We start from the raw sequence: 20749 nt of genomic DNA on the forward strand, positions 1-20749 counted from the left end.
GCCGTCGAACTTCTCTTGCCTGCGCTTGCTTCGTTCTTCCTCAGAGCCGCGACCATATCTGTGCGACTTGTAGTACCCGAGCCACTGCTTGCCCAGTACGGCCCCAAATGCAGCGAGCAAGCTCATGGACAAGCTTGCGTATGCGACAGTTTGAACCCATAGGGTCTGGGCGCTCGGCGACCATGTAGATGCTGGGTCTGCTGGAGTAGAGCCCACTTGAGCGAGGTTGCCGAGTCCGATCTGGACGAGTTGTTTCAAAAGAGCATTTGTGATGTCGCTAGGGTCAGGACTCAGATTGGACTCCATCGCGACGATGAAAGATGTGCTGACAGCAGAAAAAAGACCAGACTAATCTAAAATCAGTCTCAAAACGAATCAAAGATAAGGATCCTAAACTTACGAAGATCAAGACGATGTCCATGTCAGTAGTGTATCGCTCGAGGAACTCGTTGTCGTGTTCCTCTGCAACTCTTTTATACACCCCCCAGAAACGAGAACGGCTGTCCTTGCCACTCTTCGATGCAATCGTCGAGTCCTGGAGAACAACTAATACTTGATTCATAATATTTGCTCTACGCGAAGAATGTGGTCAGCTGCAATCGCTCGGCATTCTTTTTCGCTCACAATTCGCTCAGAGTCGGTTGGTCCTTCTCGGCCCCGACCTTGTCCGCCTCGCTGAGACAATTTAGGAGCTTTTTTATATCGCTATTGATAAGAACTTACGGAACTAAATCACAGCCCCGTGCAACATTGGAAGTAATTTGCTGTACGTCAGGTTCTGATGGTTGAAGAAGCCCTGTGTTCGAGCTGCAGTGCTGGTAGGGAGTGGCGCAGATGTATTAGGGCAGGAACACTTACCTCCCTGATAGCAGCTCCGCCGAAGGTTCGCCATCCATATTCTCCCTATCTTGTTGTTAGATTGGTGACAGATCACAGGAAGCTGCAACTTACTCCTCGATGGGTCCTACGGTATCATTTTGCGGGGAAGGCTGTTCATCGTTGTGGGTGTGCTGATCCTCGACATCGTCGGTTCCTGATGCTTGTGACATGAGGAAGTTATACCACTATATTGGATCTCAAGAAAAGCTAGTGAAAATGGGAAGAGTCTCGAATGAGCGGGCAGAGCAGAGTGGTGGTACACAGCAAGTTAGTTAGGCGACTACCAGGATGACGAACACGTGCTTGCGAGCGTTGACGCCGAGAATTTTCGTGAGAGTGGACTGGGGTCAACTATAGTTTCCCATACATAACTAGTATAGTCAGACCGAAGTTCGAACCAAAGAAGAAAGTTGCGCTCGAGATCGATGTCAGCGTTTTGAGTCGCTGGCCTGCGAGTGTACTTCATTTTTGTAGGGTATTTTGTTAACTCGCATACGAGTACCGTGTGCATATACTTGCCTATTTTCAATGTAGGGTCCTGCTCCCTCTAAGCCCAATTGTTACGGGCGGTTGAATGTGTTTCTGTGCCATAAACGTTTGTCGGCTGAGACTCGGACCTGTTAATCACTTGGTGTTCCATGGGCCGCGCTTTGCAGAAGGCGTCTAAGGTAACGGAAAGCAGTGAGCATGAAGTTGACATCAAGCCAGAAATTTGGCCCATGATGCAATGTTCGTCGGGTAAAATGCAGATGTGGCAGTCCTGATCGATCTGATCGATTCGCACTAAGGAAGTTTGCGAGCAGATACCCATGCTTGCATACTTCCATAGACCTGATGCATTGATGACTAATAATGTTAAAGCCACTGTCCTTGAAATATTTACATAGCCTGATCACAAAACTGTAATCCACACGATCCTGAACAAGGGAGGGGCAAGGCCATCAGTCGAACCCAACCGTAACCGCACCATGATTGGTGCGGTAGATGCAGTTTTGGTGATGAAATGTGCGGAGTTTCTTGATCGGGTATGGTGCGGAGTAGTCATCAGAACGAGTGTGCCATGTTTTCGAGTGCGATGTTAGAAACGACCTGTAGTTGATGTCGCTTGGTTCCTTCCGCAGGCACTCACTACTCGCGCCTCGGGCCTTAGGCCCAGCAGTGATCATTTGACGGATTTCGATCACCCTGAGCACCCACAGAGTCCAGTATCAACACTTGAGTGAGTGCCCACCTTTGGTGTCAAGTACACAGCCGAGTCCTCACCACCTCAGCGAGGCAAACTGCAGCTAGATGTACGAAGCCGAATGCATTTAGGCAGTATGGTTGTAATATTAATCATGAACTCGCGCCGCTACGCCATCCAAGACCTGGTTTTCACGTGTACGGAAATGCTGAATCCATGTGTCTTCATTGTCCGGATGAACATACCAACTCCTGTCCTAGCGAATCGGGTTTAACTGAAGAAGAGCTGACGCCACTCAAAAACACCGAACGCGCAAGTCAAGACGTACATTCGCTTTCTTGTCTATAGAGAAGTCATTATTGCAATGTCGAATCCTGCTGAAAGACGCCTATCTAGTGTAAGTAGTGTTTAAAATCTCTCTCAGCATAGGGTTAACTTGTAACTAGACCTCCACCTTATATCAAGGTGATGCTCATTCCAGCTATACTGAAGTCGGGGAACCTCCGCACCGTATGGACACGTGCAACGTTGTCATCTGCGGAGAAGCCGGGGCTGGTAAAAGTTCCTTGGTAAATTTGATTGCTGGGGCGGACATTGCAGTGACGTCTTTCGATGCTGGGGGATGTACAAGCGGAATCAATGTGTACGACAATATCTTGATTCAAAACGAGACGTTGAAGGTAAAGTTTTTCGATACGGCCGGTTGGTCCAGTTCGTTGCTCTCCACGGCCATGACTAAACTAGATTCCAGGTCTTGGCGAAGGCCCTGAAGGTATAGTCCCAGACGAGAAAGCTCGAAGAATGTTGAAGAAACTCATTCGAACTCTGACGGAGCAAGGTGGCATTCATCTCGTCATGTACTGTGTGCGGGGCGAGAGAGTAATTCGGACACTCCGCCGGAATTATGAATTAATCCGCTCCCAAGTCAAGAGGAAAGTTCCAATTGTCCTTGTCGTCACATGTTTGGAATCCTATCAACCGGAGATGGAAGACTGGTGGAGGGTTAATGAGCGAACCATCTCAAACCTGGGGATGACCTTTGCTGGCCACGCATGTATCACCACAGCTACAATGATCAGATCTCGCATGGAACGGCGCGCCCAGTCATACGAGGCTGTCTGCAAGCTCATTGGACAGTGTCGTGTCCCTTCTAAGATGGTTGCAAGGTACGTATTTCCTACATTCTTCGTGTCATATTTTTCCAACATTGATAAACAGGAAGAAGTATACAAATATCGTCCTCTTTGGGCAGGCAGGGGCAGGAAAAAGCTCACTCGTCAATCTCATGGCGGGAAAAGACGTAGTGGCAAACACATTCAACGACCTGGAATCTTGCACATTGCGCTGGAAAGAATATCCCATTGAATTCGATGGCGAGTCTTATAAGGTGTTCGAGACCGTTGGACTCGAAGAACCACAGCTAGGGATTCCACAATATCTCGATGCCATCGAGAATGCCTATACTCTCATTCAGCATTTAGAGAGACAAGGCGGGATTGATCTACTTCTGTTCTGCATGCGCGCAGGCAGACTCACTTCTACCCTTCAAAGCAATTACCGCCTCTTTTACGAGTTCCTCTGTGACAAGAAGGTTCCCATCGTGTTAGCAATCACAAACCTCGAAACCGAGCGCAGGATGGAGGACTGGTGGGAGTATGGACATCACGCACTCAACCGATGTGAGATCCAAGTTGCTGGTCATGCATGTATCACCACCATCACCGGATATAACGACTGCTACCAAAGCAAATACCAAGATTCACGCACAGCGATCCGCAACCTTATCAAGGAGTTCACTGCTGACGGGCAGAGGCAAGCATCGTGGATGGGAGGATATCAGCTCGTGTTGTTCGTACGTAAGCTAAGGGAGCTACTTGTGGGGAATGGGAAGTTGCTTGCGAGGAAGGATTTGGTCCCTCGCCTCATCAAGCGTTGCGGTATGTCCCCGGATGTCGCAAAACAGTTGGCTGATAGGATCAAGAATGACGTGGTATGAAGAGCTACTTGACTTCCCGTGTTTGATAATTCGTACTCAGGCTCCTCCGGTTGTACAACTTGTTCCTGCCAATATGTCTTTACAAAAATACTCTTTCGGTGTGCTCTTCGACAATATAGTAACTCAGGAAATACAATATAACCACAATCTTGTCCTTAGACGACATACTTTTAGGATAGTAACTTGCATGTTTTGTTGAAGACCGGCAACACATTGAGACAATAACCTTATAAGTTCGTAATCATCACCTATCCAGCGGGTGATGAGCCGCGCAGTGAGATTGAACCATTTATATTCTTTGTGATGCATATAATAACTCGCTCCGCAAACTACTCCTTCAGAGCTTCAGAGCTTCATGCCTGTTTCAAGTAGACTTGAAATGCAGAATATTATTGTACGCAGAATTTGAGTAGAATACGTATAACGACATATTAGTAAGAACAAGGTCTACTACCGTGACAACCGAATGAGCCTGAGCACGAATTATCGGACACAGGAAATCAAGTAGCTCCTTCCACCACGTCATTCTTGATTCTATGAACCAACTGCTTTGCGACATCTGGAGACATGCCGCAACGCTTGATGAGCCGAGGGACCATATCCTTCTTCGCGCTCAATTTCCCATTGCCCACGAGTAGCTCCTTTAGCTTACGCATGAACGACACAAACAGGCTATTTCCTCCGTTCGCACCGTTCCATGCTAGCTTCTGCCCGTCAGCAGTGAAATTCTTGACAAGCTTGCGGATTGTGGTACGCGATTGTTCATACTTGTCTTCATAATTGCCTTTGATGGCGGTGATGCATGCATGATCAGCGACTTGGATCTTGTAGCGACGAAAGAGTTCTTCGTTTCTCTTCCACCAATCATCCATGTCTTTGCGCTCAATTTCCAGGCCCGTGATCGCTATAACGATGGGAACCTTCTTGTCACAAAGGAACTCGTAAAAGAGGCGGTAATTGCTTTGAAGGGTAGCGGTGAGTCTGCCTGCGCGCATGCAGAACAGAAGTAGATCAATTCCGCCTTGGCTCTCCAAATGCTGAATGAGAGTATAGGCATTCTCGATAGCATCGAGGTATTGTGGAATTCCTAGCTGCGGTTCTTCAAGTCCAATGGTATCGAACACCTTATAAGACTCGCCATCGAATTCGATGGGATATTCTTTCCAGCGCAATGTGCATGATTTCATGTCATTGGATGTGATTGCTACGTCCTTTTCTGCCATGAGATTGACGAGTGAGCTTTTGCCTGCCCCTGCCTGCCCAAAGAGGACGATATTTGTATGCTTCTTCCTGCTTATCAATGTTAGAAAAAATACGGCACAAAGATCTTCCATAGATGCTACGTACCTTGCAGCCATCGCGATTTAGTAGGAATGTTAGGATGGTGCTAGGGCGTTGTAGCATTTGACCACATTTCTTTTAAAGCCACACGAACGTTGACCACGCTGCATCCATACGTCAGACGCCTCATCAATCGGATATTGAATCAACGATTGGCACTCGCCTGAATATTGCCGGGCTGCATCCGACAAATCAACTTGAAGCAAACTCGTGTTGATCATCAGTACAATTTGAGAAATTAACACCTAGTCATACTGTTGGAAGAACAGTCGATCAGCGTCAAAACCAAATACAAACCCCACGAGTTATATGATACACCCAGACATTACTTCAGTGAGTCAGAGAATGAGCGTCAGATCCCCTGCAACTCCATAGCAAAATGCAGAGGCGTTGTCTGTGGTGATCGTACGATTCACGCCGAAGATATGGATAGAAAAAGTTAGACAGGTGACAGCGAGATGCGAAATGGGGAAGGAAGTTGAAGGGGCGACTGACCATGACATTCTTAGGCCTCAAGATTATGTCGTGGCTTAGCTTCTTTAACTTCTCGTGAAGTGGATCTCATACAACTCCGACGCTTCAGTCTCGAGTAGAGTGTACAAAGAACCACCTAATACAGATCAGATCTCCGAGCATGGTGTAGCACCTACATGAGAATGCAACATTGTAGAACAGTTCACCAAATTATGTTCATGCAGTACGAGTGTTTTCCTTGTCTGAGCCCGAGATAACCATGAAGCTCATTGTACTCTGAATACCGGCGGTGTATGATTTCTCGTGTGCGAAGGGTTCCATTCCCCTAGAGGTGATGAAAATAATAATTTTGAAAGTAGAGATTGTATCATGCACATGCAGCATGTAGTGGCGTAATGGCCCGGGTGGTCGGGGGTTGCCGACAACCTCAAGCTGCGGAGTGAGTCGTCGTGTAAAGCAACATTTACATCAAATTTCAAGCATAGACTCATTATCCAAGCATTAATTTACATGTACTTATAATGAAATCTAAAGGTTGGTGAAAAGATAGATGATAGGACCGGGAAAAGAGGGCGTCTTGGAATCGTCTTCGTAAAACAACTTTGAGTTGGTCACCGTGACTGGTCTTGACTCTTCAATTAGGTCACTCATCCCCCTTCGGAACCCGAGCAATGAACACATTCAATGGACTGAGTCATGGTTTCAGCTTCAGTTGGCCCTTTTTACCTCGTTCGAAATCCACAGAAATGATACTTGGCTAATGTACAGTGATATATTACTACAACTCCAGGCCTCCCCATCGTACAGTCTTACCACAAGACAGACCATGACAGCCATTCAGATCGTATTCATCCGATTTTCATTTTCCGACGTGTCCCGTCCAATTTTGCTCAGTTTCGGTGCTACATATATGATGTTCACCGTTCTCGAGTGTTGCATGTGTCCCATTGTTTTTTATGGCGTAACTGACGAGTATGGTGTTTACAGGACCTGACATTTACGTCCATGTATGACCATCATTTGAAACACGTTAGCACCATCGATAAGTCCTCATAAATCATCCCAGACACCATCAAGGTCGAAATCCTCAAGAACTTGGCCGTGGAGGTACTTATCGCTCATGCTGCTCGATCACATTACTGAAGTCCCCGTCGCAGTTCTCGATACGACACGCATCCAACAATTATCCCCCAAGCCGCAGGCCTGCTGCGTATGGTAACTTCGTCTAAACAAGCAACTGCACTTCGTGAAGGCGGGTTCTTGTGCTTTGACAGCAGTATCGACGTCTCGGATGTAGGAGCCACATTCATCGCCTGGACATCCCAGGAAACGGAGGTTAAGACTGCAAAACCTACACTAGGGAAACGCGGATGGCCTATCAAGAACTGATCATCTCGAAGGGCAGAATGACGTCCAGCATGAGGAAGGAGACGAAGACAGTGTGGATGAGGACAACACCGATCCGTTTCCGGTGGATAAATCCGTTTATTTCAACGATATTCCTCACACCTCTGCCAAAGAAGGATTGTAATACGGAGACAAATGGTTTTTTAATAAGTCTGCGTTTGTCGCCCCTTCTTTGTCTTTCTGTGTATATCGATGAATGAATGTAACTGGGGCAACCAAGTGCAAAACTTCGCTAGTGATAATGTCCAGTTTTGACCCCGTGGAACAACCTCCTCTCCCTCGGTCGACATTTACTGCTGATCTCCCAAATATTTACATCCCATGCCTGGTGTTCCTTACGCATGACCTAGTCAGAGATGACTAGTAATTAATGATTAGTATCGATTTTGTTGAGGTCTTGATACTTCGCGCTTCCGTACATGCACTGTCACACGACTTCCTCTGATTCCAGGACTCCTAATACAATGTGCGTCATAATAATCAGCTAGCTACTGATAATTGTTGACCAAAGCTCTCTAGCATGTTGCTTGCCGCAGTCCTCAACTCCTTCGCAGCAATAGCAGTTCCCTCTGCCTGCTCTAAACTCTGCGTATCTGGTCCCATCTCCCCATGCAATTCCCGTAGTTGCCTCTTCCATTGCATATCCCTCTCCAGTCCTTCGAGAAAACGCTCCAAACTTCCAACAAGCTGCTCGAGATCAGATTTCGAAGCATTCTGCATATACTTCTTTGTGCCATCCACAAGAACAAGGAACTTGAAATAGCGTGCGTTGTCCAAGTCAAAGGGAGGATCGCTCCACGCGCATCTCATCACGTCCCACCACTGCTGCTCTGTAAAAGAATCGAGCGATGTATCCGATGCCTGTTCAGGTGTGATTTGGAGGAGGATACCAGCTATGTAAAAGGCATGCTGGTTGGGGTATTCGGATTGGCAGTACTCTGGAATCATGCTAATGCACCGATCTATATGGTGATCCCCAGATAAATGGGGGTGCCATTTAGAATTCTTCGCGAGGGCACAGACCAGTTCGAGATAGCACGAGTCACGGTTATAATCGGATATGTCGTCGGAATCTTCATCGACCGGCGTTATATCTGGGTGCGGACAAACTACGGACAGAATAGCGGGGGAGAGCTGGGTCAAAACCATGTCCTGTAGCCTTGCATCATCAATGGCATCGATCGAGGCAATTTCTTCTCGGGCACTGCGAGCAGCGCGAAGAGCGGCATGACGTAAATGTCGAGGCATGTTATTGTCCATGTAAGCGATGAGCCTCTCGATGAACAGATGTTGTTTAGCGGGGCTGCAGCGCACTTCCACGCTACCCAGTAGCAATAGGATGTCATATGCCGCTTCGTGATCGTCAGAATGGATGGAGTTGAAGTAGTCCACCACCCAGTCAATGTCTTCTGGTGAGTGGGAACCGCCTTGCGAAAACGAGCTGGGATACCACAACCGGGCAGGGTCACGGGATACGTTGGCAGCAGCGAACGTAAAGTGAAGTGCGTTTTGCAGCGCTGCTAACAAAACTGAGGCATCGTTTTGTTCGGATGACCTTGCTCGTGAATATATCTTCCTGCACACATCCAGGTTACGCATGGTGTGGTATGAAGGACTGCAGTATCCGGGAAGCTCGAGGACGCGACAGATGATGTTGAGGAGGTTCCATGCCCGGCGTGCGACTCCTGTGTCATCTTTATCGAGCTCGCCTCCGTCGCATGCCCAGAGAGCCTTTTGGAACTGCGCCAAAAGGGACTCTTTGAGTCGAGGCAGAGCAGAACTACACGATCTCTTTGTTAATCATGGCAGAAAAACTACCAAATGAGTCGATGGCACCTTTTATCAAACCGAACTATGTCTTTCTTGTCGACCTGAGCCCCGACCATGACGCAAGCAAGAAGAGTGCAATTGGCTACGATTTGATTTGACGGAGAGGATGGAGAGGATAGCAATTTTGATATCACCGCTGTCGCGAAGTTTTCCATGCCTTTATTCACTTGCCCAGCAACAAAGTGGTAAGGAAGAGAATGTGACAACCACTGCAAGACAGAGTCGGAATAAACATCTACTGACAAAAAAAATGGGAATCTTCTGAACAAAGATCAATGGTCGTGTCAAGCATCGTCAGGTCGGCTGGACGACTCCACTTCAAAATCATCCACATATCAAGAAACGTGCCATAGTCTCTTCTCTCGCGACCAAGAAATTCGCCACGGCCAGGATATGCCTGAAGAACACGTCCATAGTATAGATGACTTAGAGCCATTGTACATGCCAAGGCTTTCTCCTCCAACGACGGTACAATGTGATTCTGAATGTCGACGCAACTTGTAAAGATATCATACAGCTGAGGCAGCATGTCCGAGATGTCGAGATCCAGGGGCCATTCGACCTGCGGAACAAGCCTGGCAGCGGCAAGAAACACTTCAGGGTCCGTAGATGTCTCCAGTAGCCATTTGATACTAGGTGCTTCGAGATCGCTGGCGGGAATGTCCGGGAGGCCGAGGGTAAGGGTGCCATCATTTTCCTCCAAATCATCTAGATACTGGTCGAGCGGTGGTGCTTCCAAGTCTCCAACCTTTTCCGAAGAGTGCGGAAGCAAAGAACGCAACCCTTTGTGAAGGATAGCAAATAACATCCAAAAAGAACGTCTTGCGAATGCGCCAGTAGCGTGCACAGGACCTGTGAAGTGAAATAAGCACTGGGTATCCTGTGTAAGAGTAGATAAAAACGTCACCTGCAAGTACTTCAGACATTCGGGCCCACCTCGATCTGACGATACCAAGCAATCGTTGCAGCACACCTGACAACAGTCAAAATATGAGCATATCTAAGAAAATATGGCTCACCAGCGTAGCTGCTGGAAATATCTGAGGGTTTGTTTGAACACTTGGCGTAGAACCCCTGCAATGTTGATTCAGACAGGGGAACAAGAGCCAGAATTCAGCGAAATGATCTTACTGTCGGTGTGCAACATATACAGCACCGTTGATATTGGCGTCCTGGAATGGACAGGCCGGAGATATCAAGGATGCCATCACTGTCAGCTGAATAGAACAGAAATCCAAAAATAGTTGTGGCAATTATCACCCAGGCGACGCTGGGCTGCTCGCTCCATATGTGGGCTCCGAGGGCGATCCCAAAGAGGAGGAGGGAGATCTGAAGCAAGACGGGAAATGATTGCACGACAGCATCGAAATACCATGTCATGAGGCCGTCGAACTTCTCTTGCCTGCGCTTGCTTCGTTCTTCATCCGAGCCGCGACCATATCTGTGCGACTTGTAGTACCCGAGCCACTGCTTGCCCAACACGGCCCCGAATGCAGCGAGCAAGCTCATGGACAAGCTTGCGTATGCGATCGTTTGAACCCATAGGGTCGCTCGGCGACCATGTAGATGCTGGGTCTGCTGGAGTAGAGCCCACTTGAGCAAAGTTGCCGAGTCCGATCTGGACGAGTTGCTTCAAAAGGGCATTTGTGGTATCGCTGGGGTCGGGACTGAGATTGGACTCCATCGCGACGATGAAAGATGTGCTGACAGCAGAGAAAAGACCAGACTAATCAAACATCAATCTCAAAACGGATCAAAGATAAGGGTCCTAAACTTACGAAGATCAAGACGATGTCCATGTCAGTAGTGTATCGCTCGAGGAACTCGTTGTCGTGTTCCTCTGCGACCCTCTTATATACCCCCCAGAAACGAGAACGGCTGTCCTTGCCACTCTTCGATGCAATCGTCGAGTCCTGGAGAACAACTAATACTTGCTTCATAATATTTGCTCTATGCATAGAATTTGGTCAGCTGCGATCGCTCGTCATATCTTTTCGCTCACAATTCGCTCAGAGTAGGTTGACCCTCCTCCGCCACAACCTTGTCCGGCTCGCTGAGACAAATTAGGAGCCTTTTTATATCGTCATTGATAGGAACTTACGGAACTAAATGATGGTCCGGTACAACATTGGAAGTAAATCGCTGTAAGTCAGGTTCTGATGGTTGAGGAAGACCTATGTCCGAGCTGCAGTCCTGGTAAGGAGCGGCGCAGATGTATCAGGGCAGGAACACTTGCCTCCCTGGTAGCAGCTCCGCCGAAGGTTCGCCATTCATATTCTCCCTATCTTGTTGTTAGATTGGTGATTGATCACAGGAAGCTGCAACTTACTCCTCGATGGGTCCTACGGTGTTATTTTGCGGGGGAGGCCGTTCATCGTTGTGGGCGCGCTGATCCTCGACATCGTCGGTGCCTGATGCTTGTGACATAAGGAAGTTATACCACTATATTGGATTCCAAGAAAAGCTAGTGAAAATGGGAAGAGTCTTGGACGAGCGGACAGAGGAGAGTTGTGGTACACAGCAAGTTGGTTAGGCGGCTACCAGCATGAGGAACACGTGCTTGCGAGCGTTGACGCCGAGAATTTTCGTGAGATTGGACTGGGGTCGACTGTAGTTTCCCATAACTAGTATATATAGTCGGACTGAACCAAGTTGCGCTTGAAGATCGATATCAACGTTCCGACTCTCTGAAGTCGCTGGCCTGCTGCGCCTGCGAGTGTAATTCGTTTGTAGGGTATTTTGTTGACACTCGTGCTTCGATTTATATATTCAGCGCGACTCGTGTACGAGTACTGTGATCATATACTTACCTATTTTCAATGTAGGGTCCTCCTCCCTCTGGGCCCAATGTTACGTGGTTGAATGTCTTTCAACGTTTGTCAGGTGAGACTCGGACCTGTTAATCACTTGGTGTTCCATGGACTGCGCTTCGCAGAAGGCGTCTAAGTTAACGGGCGGGGGGCAAACGATCAAGCCAGAAATGGCCCATGATGCAATGTCGTCGGGTAAAGCCGCAGTCACTGATCGATTGATCAACGCACTAAGGAAGTTTGCGAGCGGATACTAATCTAAATTGTGGTCTTGGTAAGTAGTGATTTGATTTTATGATTAAGAAACTTCTTGCTGAATGCAACTGTATTTCTAACCAAACTTGTAATCCGGCAGCGTTGTAACGTCAGTTCGGTACACATGTTTTGACTCTGGAACGTGAGATCACCTTTTCTGAAAATTAGATCTAACTGTTAATGCTAGTCCATCCGAGTCAGACGGTTCAAATAATATCCTTCAGTTTCCGAGTCCTCCCTTACTGTATGATTCTAAAGTTCCTCTCCTCGCATCAGGCAAATGGGCCCCTAGCTACAATGGTCTGACATTTGTTCTGCATGAGGGTGTTGTCAGCTGTAATCGCCTGGCAACACTTTTCACTGACAATTCGGTCAGAGTCTGCTGGTCCTTCTCCGAGATGACATTTTCTGCGTCGCTGAGGCAATTCACGAGCCTGTTTAAAATCGCCATCGACAAGAACTTACACAGTTAAATTGCTGTTCAGTGCAGCTTTTGATGCGCTTTCCTGTTTGTTAGGTTCTGATGGCTGGGAAGGCCCTGTGTTTGAACTGCACTTCTGGTGAGGAATTGCATCAAAAGAATCTGGGAAGAATCACTTACATCCCTGATAGTAACTCCGCCCCGAAGGTCCATTAGTTTCCCGCTCCCTATCTTGCTGTTGTACAGGTAACAGATCCCAGGAAGCCGCAACTTACTCTGAATCCTCTGGGGGTCACAAAGCATCCTGTTCCGGGACAGGCTGCTCGTTGGCATGGGCGCGCCAGTCCTTGGCGCCGTCAACGCTTGATGCCTTTGGCATAAGGATGTGAAAGCTATAGGTATTTGGATCCAAAGTAAAAGCCAGTGGATTTGGGAAGAACCTGAGCTCACAGAGATAAGCGAAGGTGCACAACAAGTTGGTTGGGCGCCTGCAACGACCATGAACACGTGTGATACTGTTGACGCCAAGGGTATTCGTGAGTGCAAGGGAGTTTGTGCTTGAGTTGTGAAGATAAGCAAAGCCCACTGACACAGGGTAAGGGTTTTGTTTGAACGTCTTTAACACTTTTCAATCTCTCACAATGTCAATAACCTTTCCATGAGGCCAGACTCCAGCAACGGTCTGACCTCCGTGAAACCGTCGAGCCGCACGCGCTACCAGCCTCAGGACATGGGCAACCGCAAGACTTGGCTTTCATCGACATCCTTGTAACGCATTCGGCGAGATTACTAAGAGGCCTTGGCGTGCTAAGAACGAAGGAATCTTAGGATTATATTGCTGAGAGTTGTCTGATAGTTATCGCGAACATATTCAAACCCAGCGCTAAAGGTTCCAAAGCACGGAAGGAAGACAAACGAGGGCAGACGCCCGCACCAGCAAGATTAATATCGTGTCATCATACATTATCATATGTGAATAAATGCAAAGTATCGAGGAATACAATAACGGGACCTAACTTCTTCAATCCAAACAGCGCACCGAATTCCAGATGAAGATCCTTCACGAAGAAGGGAGGGGCAAAAAATTGTGCGAGAATCTTCAACAGGCCCAAGGGCTCCAGTTGAAGACGGCAGGACCCATAATCAATGGGGGCTGCCCCGCGCTGGCAGAAAGAGCTGTCAAAGTCAAAGGCGGCGGAGCCTCTGCGAAATCCACAATGAGCGTTATTAAGAACTAGAACACATGCATATAACTTACGACCATGCAAAACACAAAGGATTGCAAAAGAAATGTAGGGGTTACAACCCATTCCGGATACGTTTTCATGAATTCCGTTACTGGCAACTGGGTTTGACAAGATATGCTCCCAACGGGCTTTCACTTTGCTGCGTGGGTACAGAAACTCCACATATGCCTGAAACAGCCGCGAATTAAGTGAGATCCGAGCCGAAGGTAAACGACAGCGTATGGCAACAGCTTGACATCACAATAGAGCTTTCGACGACAATAGTCTGTGAATCACAAATTACGTGTTAGATACCGGACAACAATTCAAAAGCTCAGGGAGACTGAGTTATGCCATGCGAAGCATGGAAGCACCGATAAATTCCTTCAAGGTCATCATCATATGCTTGGCCCACGACTTGCTCCATAAGCAATGCATCATGCATCGGGTTGAATCTTGTCCATGCGGATAGGCAACGGGCTATGATGGGCCTGTGCAGTATGAGAATTTCTGCCTAGTTATCATCAGTCCAAAAATGAGTGCGTGGTTTCTGTGTGCGAGCACTGGTGTGGTCAATGACATGACTGGGTCATATAAGCTTGTGCGGTATGCATCAGTGGTATGAGTGTGTCATGTACTTTGGGCGGGTCAAGGAGGACAATGCCGCGCGTGCACAAGCAAACGCACAATGCACCGATGAACCGCACCCGACGTATCGAGGCACATGATCCTCGTGTACAAAGACAAAGCCACTTGACCCTGTTTAAAATGCATTTGGATTCGGGAAGAGGGCGATGCCGCACGCGAACGCACGACGCACCGATAAACCGTGCCAGACGTATCAAGGCGAACGATTCTCGTATGCGAAGACAAAGCCACTTGACCCTGATTATCACATGCGGTTCAAATATCAATGATATATGGTTGCGTGGTTATGCAGGTTTCTTTGGTATGCAATGGTCTGGCCAAGGTCGTAGGTTTATCAAATAGTTTGTCTGTGGGTCGAGGAGGGCAGTGCCGCACGCACACAAGCGAACGCACGAATGCACCGAGGCCTTATCGTCGAAGCGACCCTCGTGTACAAAAACAAAGCCACTTGACCCTAATAAAAATTGGCGGGAGCATGGCAATGCCGCACGCGAACGCACAAATGCACCGATGGACCATGTCCAACGAATCAAGACGAATGGTCCTCGTATGCATAGACATCGCCATACCCTTGGTATCATGTGATAACAACTGGTTCATTTGGGTTCTTGTGTGCCAGGTTCAAAGCGACGATCGCGGACAGTTCCGAAATAAGTGGCAAAGGCATCGAGATTGAGTCAAACATTGAAAAATATTGGTTCGACGTTGGGATAGCTGTGGGCGTGGTCCTGGGCGATGAGTGGAACAGAGACTGTGAGACATTTGCCTATCTGGTTCGCTGCCTCGTTGCGAGATATTGGTAGAGGGTGCCGGTAAGAGGGCTTGCTTGCTGGCAGTGCCTCATGCTTTTGACTAGAGGGCTGCATGAGCTAGAGATTTGTGGAAGGGAAAGGGGGGAGTGAAAGCGAAAAGGACATTGGAATTCCGATTCGGAGACTGCCAGTGACGACAAATAAAAACATTGGCAAATAAGTGCACCCTCAAGGCTGGACTTGAACCCGAGCGTGTCCAGGGAAGGGCTTAATTATTTTATTAAAAACGATCATTAATTCGAAGAGAGGCGTACACTGCTAATCGGGATAAACCTGAACCTAGCATGCGTAATCATACCTTTATGGGATCTGTGCGAACCCCAGTACTATCATAATATATACATTTACCAAAGGATTTCCGTCAATGTAGTAATGGGAGCATGAAGCAAACCATAAAAGGATATTGGTAGCAAAGGTCAAGCAGATATTGGGATCCTCTCTGACGAGTATGGTGTCAGGGACGGTCCACTATCATGTACTAACATATTACAAACCATCATAGCCTAACATTGCGACGGGGTCAAATGCTGAGGTCTGGTTGGCCTCACACCTATGTTGTGCGTTTGCAATACAGTCATAGTGTTATCGTATTACTGTATTTCTGTATTTACTCTAACACCGGTGCTTCACAGCATGATCGGGCAGAACGAGGGCAAGCATTGATTGATCTAATTTACAAACAGCAAATATAACTAGATGAAACACGCTACAAAAACGGAGGGACGGTAAAAATAAGCTGAAAATCATCCCATATACTTGTGCGAATCTCATCCAGGATGTCCTGGCTGAGAGGGCTATCAGCTGGTATAGTCAGGTTGTCCGCTGTCCAAGACTCGATAAATTTCCCTTCCAAACTGATCTTAGGGTTCCAGTTAGGCCAGGGCCCCCGAGGAAAGTCTGGATTGGCGGCAATGAATGCCATCCAGAATGCGTCACAGCCCCAAGCCCACTCAGGCGCTCTAACGTCCCGAATGGTGTCAACCAGCCAAGTTTCCACCTGTCTGGCGAGCACAGACCAACTGGCCTCGGACAAGGGATTGAAAGATGGCGGAAGTGGCAAGAAGGGTATCTGCATGAATGTAAGGTTCAATGTGTGTCAGTGCTGCGCACGATTCGAGACTCACCATGAGCTGTGGGACAGACTGCGACTCGAAATTTGAAACCAATTCTGTCCAGGAAATATGGCGAATTACAGGCACCGCCTGCCCTCCAAATTCTCGCGGCCATAGAATTGTGACCTGTAGTGGCTAGTAGACAAGGTGAATGGTGTCAAGGAATCTGAATTAAAAGAGTACTTACAATGGTACCAAAATTCAACTGTGCAGACTGCGCTGTACTTCCTTGGAAAGATATGGAGAGGAAAACGGGTGTGAAGCCAATGCCTTCATTGGCTTGGAGAGGCGAGGTGTGGATGATGCTGGTGACGACAGACATGCACCATGTGGTGAGAGTTGTTTTATTGACAATGTTTTGTTGATTGAAGTGTGTTGATCGAAGACTTTGTGTTGATTGATCGAAGACAAGGTAGTATTCCCACGGATGACATCTTGAAGTTTCTCCTATCAATATTCAAGCTTAATAACGTGTTTGCAGCATGTCGCCTGTTTTTTCAACGTTTTTTGCCTTTGCTTCGAGCGCTTTCAAACATTGCCCCACCATGGCCAGGACAGGTTATCAAAGGTCAATTCCCTTTGATCCCCAAAGTACGAATTCTTTTTATGCCAGCAACAGACTTACAGTGATATTGATATTCCCCAGTATTTTCATTACAGAAACTCGGCGGACGTGTGGTATGCAAGATCTGCCTGCAGCGTAATGGGAAGCGGCGAGATATGAAGACCTGTCATGTTGCTGAACACTGTGCTACCAAAATTCATAAGGACAGCCTTATCCTTAGTTTGCGCACTCAGGAGAAGAAAATTTGTTCACTGCCTGCCCAGTCACTGTCACTGTCACCTCCCCTCACTCCCGCTGCTCATTCCCGCATGGACTACGATATTCCACCACCAGAAGACCCAGAGAGACCAATAACACCTTCCTTCCCTTTGGTGATGAGTACGGAGGATGATGACAGCGGCCATGACCATGAACTCGAATTACCACAACTGTGGGATCCATCAACACAAATGTTTGCGCTTGAGGAACCCGACCTTTACAGTGAACTTATTGCTGCTCGAAACCGGGGTGACGCACTCTTTACGTGCTCTCTTCAGCCACTTGCAGATGAACTTGGACTTGATGATGACGACATGCTGGACCCTCCTCCCGACGATAACGAATTTGGACTGTTCTTGGAGGGTGAAGGTATGTAGATACTGTGTACGTCATGCGAGAAATAACTAATTGTGCTTCAGAGGATCGCATCAACAATCAACTGTGCATGGATGATTCCACATATCCATGGCCTTCGAAAGCGGTATGTTTCATTTTATTTTGATCTATCAACAAATTTACGGAATCCTGCTAGACCTTTATCACAGACCTCCTCTTTGGTTCGACATGCCTGCGATTTTCAGAGGCACAGAAAAAAGCTGTGCTTAGTTGGGCGCGCGAAATGGGTGCTCAAAATGTGCCTACCTTGTATGCGCTTCGCAAAGCTCAAGATCATGTTTGTAGCTGCATCGGAAATCCAACTCGCAAGGTTACAGCATCTTCCGGTAACATCTTTTATATAAACTCAATTGGCTCCGCAATCGCTATGGTACGTGCATCTATTTTAGTGTCAACATTGATTGATCTTCCTCACCAGGACTATTCCAACCCTCTCACTCGCTTCTGCATGCAGGACTATCCTGAAGATGGGAGAGGGAATATGTCTCAAGTGCACCACGGATCGAAGATGCTGCATGAGCTTCCCGAAGAACTACTTGTCCCTGTCTGTTCGCGTCAACGGCGGTATCTACTTCCGGAATGAGCTGCTTCAGTCGACAACTGGATTCTTTATTCCTACGCGTTTCTTTCAAGCCAATATCTCTAGTTGCGATGCTGAACAAGCATCATTGCAGGTCCTTGCATTGGGACATCCAGTTGTACGGACAGAGGTACAATCACCATCCGAGTCTAACTTCTAATTTAATATCTCTTTCTAGGCAGGTTTTGCAGTAGATCCCGAGCGCATCATATTGGAAGTTTCGTCGTTTCAGTGGACCTACATAGACTTGCAGGCTGACGTTCATTTGTGTGGGTTTACATGTAGGTAATTTTTTCTATCGTTTAGGTGACTATTCATAGGTTTCTAGTGACATCACAGCCCTTCGCTGCAAAAATGCCCAACCCCCTGCGCGAAAAGTCAAATGGTCGACTCGTCCTCACTGTTCCCCTAATAATCTTCATGGATGATATCTCTGGGAATGTGTCGAAGCAGTGGAACAAACACCATGCGGTGTACATGTCTAATGCCTCCATGCCGCGCAAGATGCTTGAAAAGGAATTCTGTGTTCGTTTTGTGTCATCCTCGCCGCATGCTTCACCCATGGAGATTGCCAAAGCCGTCAAAGAATCAATCGAGTTTGTTTATTTCAATTTTTCAGTCTATTTGTCTTGTTGACGTGTCTGTCAGGGCTGCCGCGGATGAGGGCATTGTTGCGTACGACTGCAAATACAAAGATGAGGTGATGCTCATCCCCTATGGCCTATTTGACGCAGGAGATAACCCCATGCAGGCGGAAGAGTGTAGCCATGGCGGTTTACACTGCAATTACTTCTGTCGCACATGCAAAGTAGGAGGTACGACGTCTGTGAAACAGTCTGATGAAGGGTATCTTAAATTATTTGAGGTAAGCCTTTGTATTTGTCGGCGATCAATTTTCTGAAGCGGTGCATTAGATTGGAGAGCTTCGTTGACCAGAAGAAACAATTCAGCAGATTCTCGAGCAGATCGAGCTTTCAAAGTTGTCGGGTGGAACTACGAAAGTGCAGGCTGCTGTCTCGTCGACTGGCACCCATGACACTACCTCCGCATCAATTGTGAACCGCCTCCTGGAACTTGGGAAGCGTCTGCGGAAACGAGAACCTGGCAAACCAGCGATCAACGAACGAGAGGTCCGACAGACATTGGAGAGGGAGTTTGAGGAAATGCTGGGCGGTCTCCCTGTGGAAGATCATATCAACCCTTTGCTTAGCATGACAGGGCTCAACATACATCAAGACACACCGACAGAGATTCTCCATACCATTCTCCTTGGCGTTGTGAAGTATTTTTGGGGTCAGACTATCTGGATCCTCGACAAAACGCACCTCGTCAAGATATTCCAAACCAGATTGGACAATATCAACAAAGACGGCCTTAATTCACCCACTCTTGGTGCAGAGTATATCTGTCGGTACAGCGGTAGCCTGATCGGCAAACACTTTAAGAGTCTTGCTCAGATCATGCCTTTTCTTATATATGATCTTGTTCCGTCTACTGTCCTGAATGGATGGGCCGTCATTGGACAGTTGGTGGTCTTGCTGTGGCATACGAGAATTGATGATGTTGAGGAATATCTGGTACGCCTTCCCCAACCCTGACCCATGAATACAAACTCATTTCATGTCTGTGATACCAGGCTTGTCTTACGCATACTATTGACGATTTCCTCAATATCTCAGTTCAGTGCGCACCTAGCATCATCCTCACCAAATCAAAATTCCATTTTTTACTCCATATTCCGGCCTATATCCGAAGGTTTGGGCCACCTATCTTGTTCTCAACTGAACACTTCGAATCCTTCAACCACGTCTTCCGACTCAGCTGCGTTCATAGCAACCGTCAAGCTCCGAGTCGCGACTCATGCAACGTGTTTGCATACAATGATATTCTCAAGCATGTCGCTACTGGGGGTTTTGGATGGAGTCGAAAAGCAAGCGGTGGGTGCACGCTGCTCCAGGTGTCCTCAACTATATTTCCGATCACCCAGAGCAGCGGCACCTCTTGGGTGTTCCCACAGTGCACCAGAATCATCCAGGTGAGTTTGTTGCAACATGTCCGTTCTTAATTCTCATGTATGCAATTTTCGAGGCATGGCAACAGTTCCAACTTCATCAAAGACCTCACCTGTGCCATGGACATCAACACGCTCAAGCATGCTCCAGCCAGAGATCAAGTCATCAAACAATGCCGTATTTCAGGCGTCTTCGGTCATTGCTGTGAACAGGGACAAGGTCACCATCGAAAAATATGCCATTTTTCGTGGCAATGGACAGCTGCCTGCTGAGGTGAGGATTTTACTTTTGCCATGCTGCTGTTATCTTATGCGCTTTTAGATGTCTATCGGAAAGATCGTCGAAATCATTGTTTCAGAATCTAGCCCTCGTGTTGCAAGTCATGTTGTTATCCGGCCTCTTCATTTTCTACCTGATATCCACCCCCAGTTGCGATTACCTCAGTTGCAACTTGCTGATGAAGAACACTTACTATTTGCCCTCGGTAAGAGCAGCCATTCTTCATTCTTTGCAAGCAGCTAATTTGCATATACTTCAGAACATT

At 47.5% G+C, this 20749-nt stretch overlaps 9 protein-coding genes across 9 annotated transcripts; 3 read left to right on the plus strand and 6 right to left on the minus strand.

Annotated features, from left to right (window-relative positions):
* Positions 1-81: 81 nt before the first annotated feature.
* On the minus strand, positions 82-508 carry EDB93DRAFT_1046833 (uncharacterized protein; the record flags this gene model as incomplete). The annotated part of the gene is made up of 2 exons (XM_041444634.1): positions 82-348; positions 401-508. Coding segments are annotated over 2 exons (375 nt in total), but the record flags the coding sequence as incomplete, so codon positions are not given.
* Positions 509-2426: 1918 nt separating this feature from the next.
* On the plus strand, positions 2427-4058 carry EDB93DRAFT_1249478 (P-loop containing nucleoside triphosphate hydrolase protein; the record flags this gene model as incomplete). The annotated part of the gene is made up of 4 exons (XM_041452866.1): positions 2427-2459; positions 2509-2764; positions 2814-3228; positions 3281-4058. 4 exons carry the CDS (start codon positions 2427-2429, stop codon positions 4056-4058), a joined length of 1482 nt encoding a protein of 493 aa, XP_041308810.1.
* A 500-nt stretch (positions 4059-4558) lies between these two features.
* Positions 4559-5416, minus strand: EDB93DRAFT_1249479 (P-loop containing nucleoside triphosphate hydrolase protein; the record flags this gene model as incomplete). The annotated part of the gene is made up of 2 exons (XM_041452867.1): positions 4559-5348; positions 5406-5416. 2 exons carry the CDS (start codon positions 5414-5416, stop codon positions 4559-4561), a joined length of 801 nt encoding a protein of 266 aa, XP_041308811.1.
* A 2228-nt stretch (positions 5417-7644) lies between these two features.
* On the minus strand, positions 7645-8934 carry EDB93DRAFT_1140492 (uncharacterized protein; the record flags this gene model as incomplete). The annotated part of the gene is made up of 1 exon (XM_041449273.1): positions 7645-8934. A coding segment is annotated over exon 1 (1115 nt), but the record flags the coding sequence as incomplete, so codon positions are not given.
* A 224-nt stretch (positions 8935-9158) lies between these two features.
* On the minus strand, positions 9159-10489 carry EDB93DRAFT_1140499 (uncharacterized protein). The gene is made up of 4 exons (XM_041449274.1): positions 10242-10489; positions 10133-10184; positions 10018-10084; positions 9159-9962 (listed from the first exon to the last, which is right to left on the minus strand). Exons 1-4 carry the CDS (start codon positions 10316-10318, stop codon positions 9346-9348), a joined length of 813 nt encoding a protein of 270 aa, XP_041308813.1. The 5' UTR covers positions 10319-10489; the 3' UTR covers positions 9159-9345.
* EDB93DRAFT_1204540 (uncharacterized protein) lies at positions 10354-11053 on the minus strand (the record flags this gene model as incomplete). The annotated part of the gene is made up of 2 exons (XM_041450971.1): positions 10354-10836; positions 10889-11053. 2 exons carry the CDS (start codon positions 11048-11050, stop codon positions 10531-10533), a joined length of 468 nt encoding a protein of 155 aa, XP_041308814.1. The 3' UTR covers positions 10354-10530.
* Positions 11054-15963: 4910 nt separating this feature from the next.
* EDB93DRAFT_1276462 (uncharacterized protein) lies at positions 15964-16716 on the minus strand (the record flags this gene model as incomplete). Its single annotated transcript, XM_041454408.1, has 3 exons — positions 15964-16351; positions 16407-16529; positions 16582-16716. The coding sequence occupies 3 exons, from the start codon at positions 16714-16716 to the stop codon at positions 15989-15991; spliced, it is 621 nt and encodes a 206-aa protein (XP_041308815.1). The 3' UTR covers positions 15964-15988.
* A 1831-nt stretch (positions 16717-18547) lies between these two features.
* Positions 18548-19791, plus strand: EDB93DRAFT_1240097 (uncharacterized protein; the record flags this gene model as incomplete). The annotated part of the gene is made up of 3 exons (XM_041451713.1): positions 18548-18789; positions 18842-19058; positions 19147-19791. The coding sequence occupies 3 exons, from the start codon at positions 18548-18550 to the stop codon at positions 19789-19791; spliced, it is 1104 nt and encodes a 367-aa protein (XP_041308816.1).
* Positions 19792-19895: 104 nt separating this feature from the next.
* Positions 19896-20120, plus strand: EDB93DRAFT_1040768 (uncharacterized protein; the record flags this gene model as incomplete). Its single annotated transcript, XM_041444554.1, has 1 exon — positions 19896-20120. A coding segment is annotated over one exon (225 nt), but the record flags the coding sequence as incomplete, so codon positions are not given.
* Positions 20121-20749: the final 629 nt, after the last annotated feature.

Source organism: Suillus bovinus (genome assembly GCF_016758785.1).
Source record: "Suillus bovinus strain UH-Sbo-P2 chromosome Unknown EDB93scaffold_20, whole genome shotgun sequence".
Classification (NCBI taxonomy): Eukaryota; Fungi; Basidiomycota; class Agaricomycetes; order Boletales; family Suillaceae; genus Suillus; species Suillus bovinus.

Coding starts and splice junctions, on each gene's coding strand:
- EDB93DRAFT_1140499 (XM_041449274.1), bottom strand. CDS start 10,318: ATGGCATCCTTGATATCTCCGGCCTGTCCATTCCAGGACGCCAATATC. Junction 10,085..10,132: donor AGATATTTCCAGCAGCTACG/CTGGTGAGCCAT, acceptor TGACTGTTGTCA/GGTGTGCTGCAACGATTGCT. Junction 9,963..10,017: donor AATGTCTGAAGTACTTGCAG/GTGACGTTTTTA, acceptor TTCACTTCACAG/GTCCTGTGCACGCTACTGGC.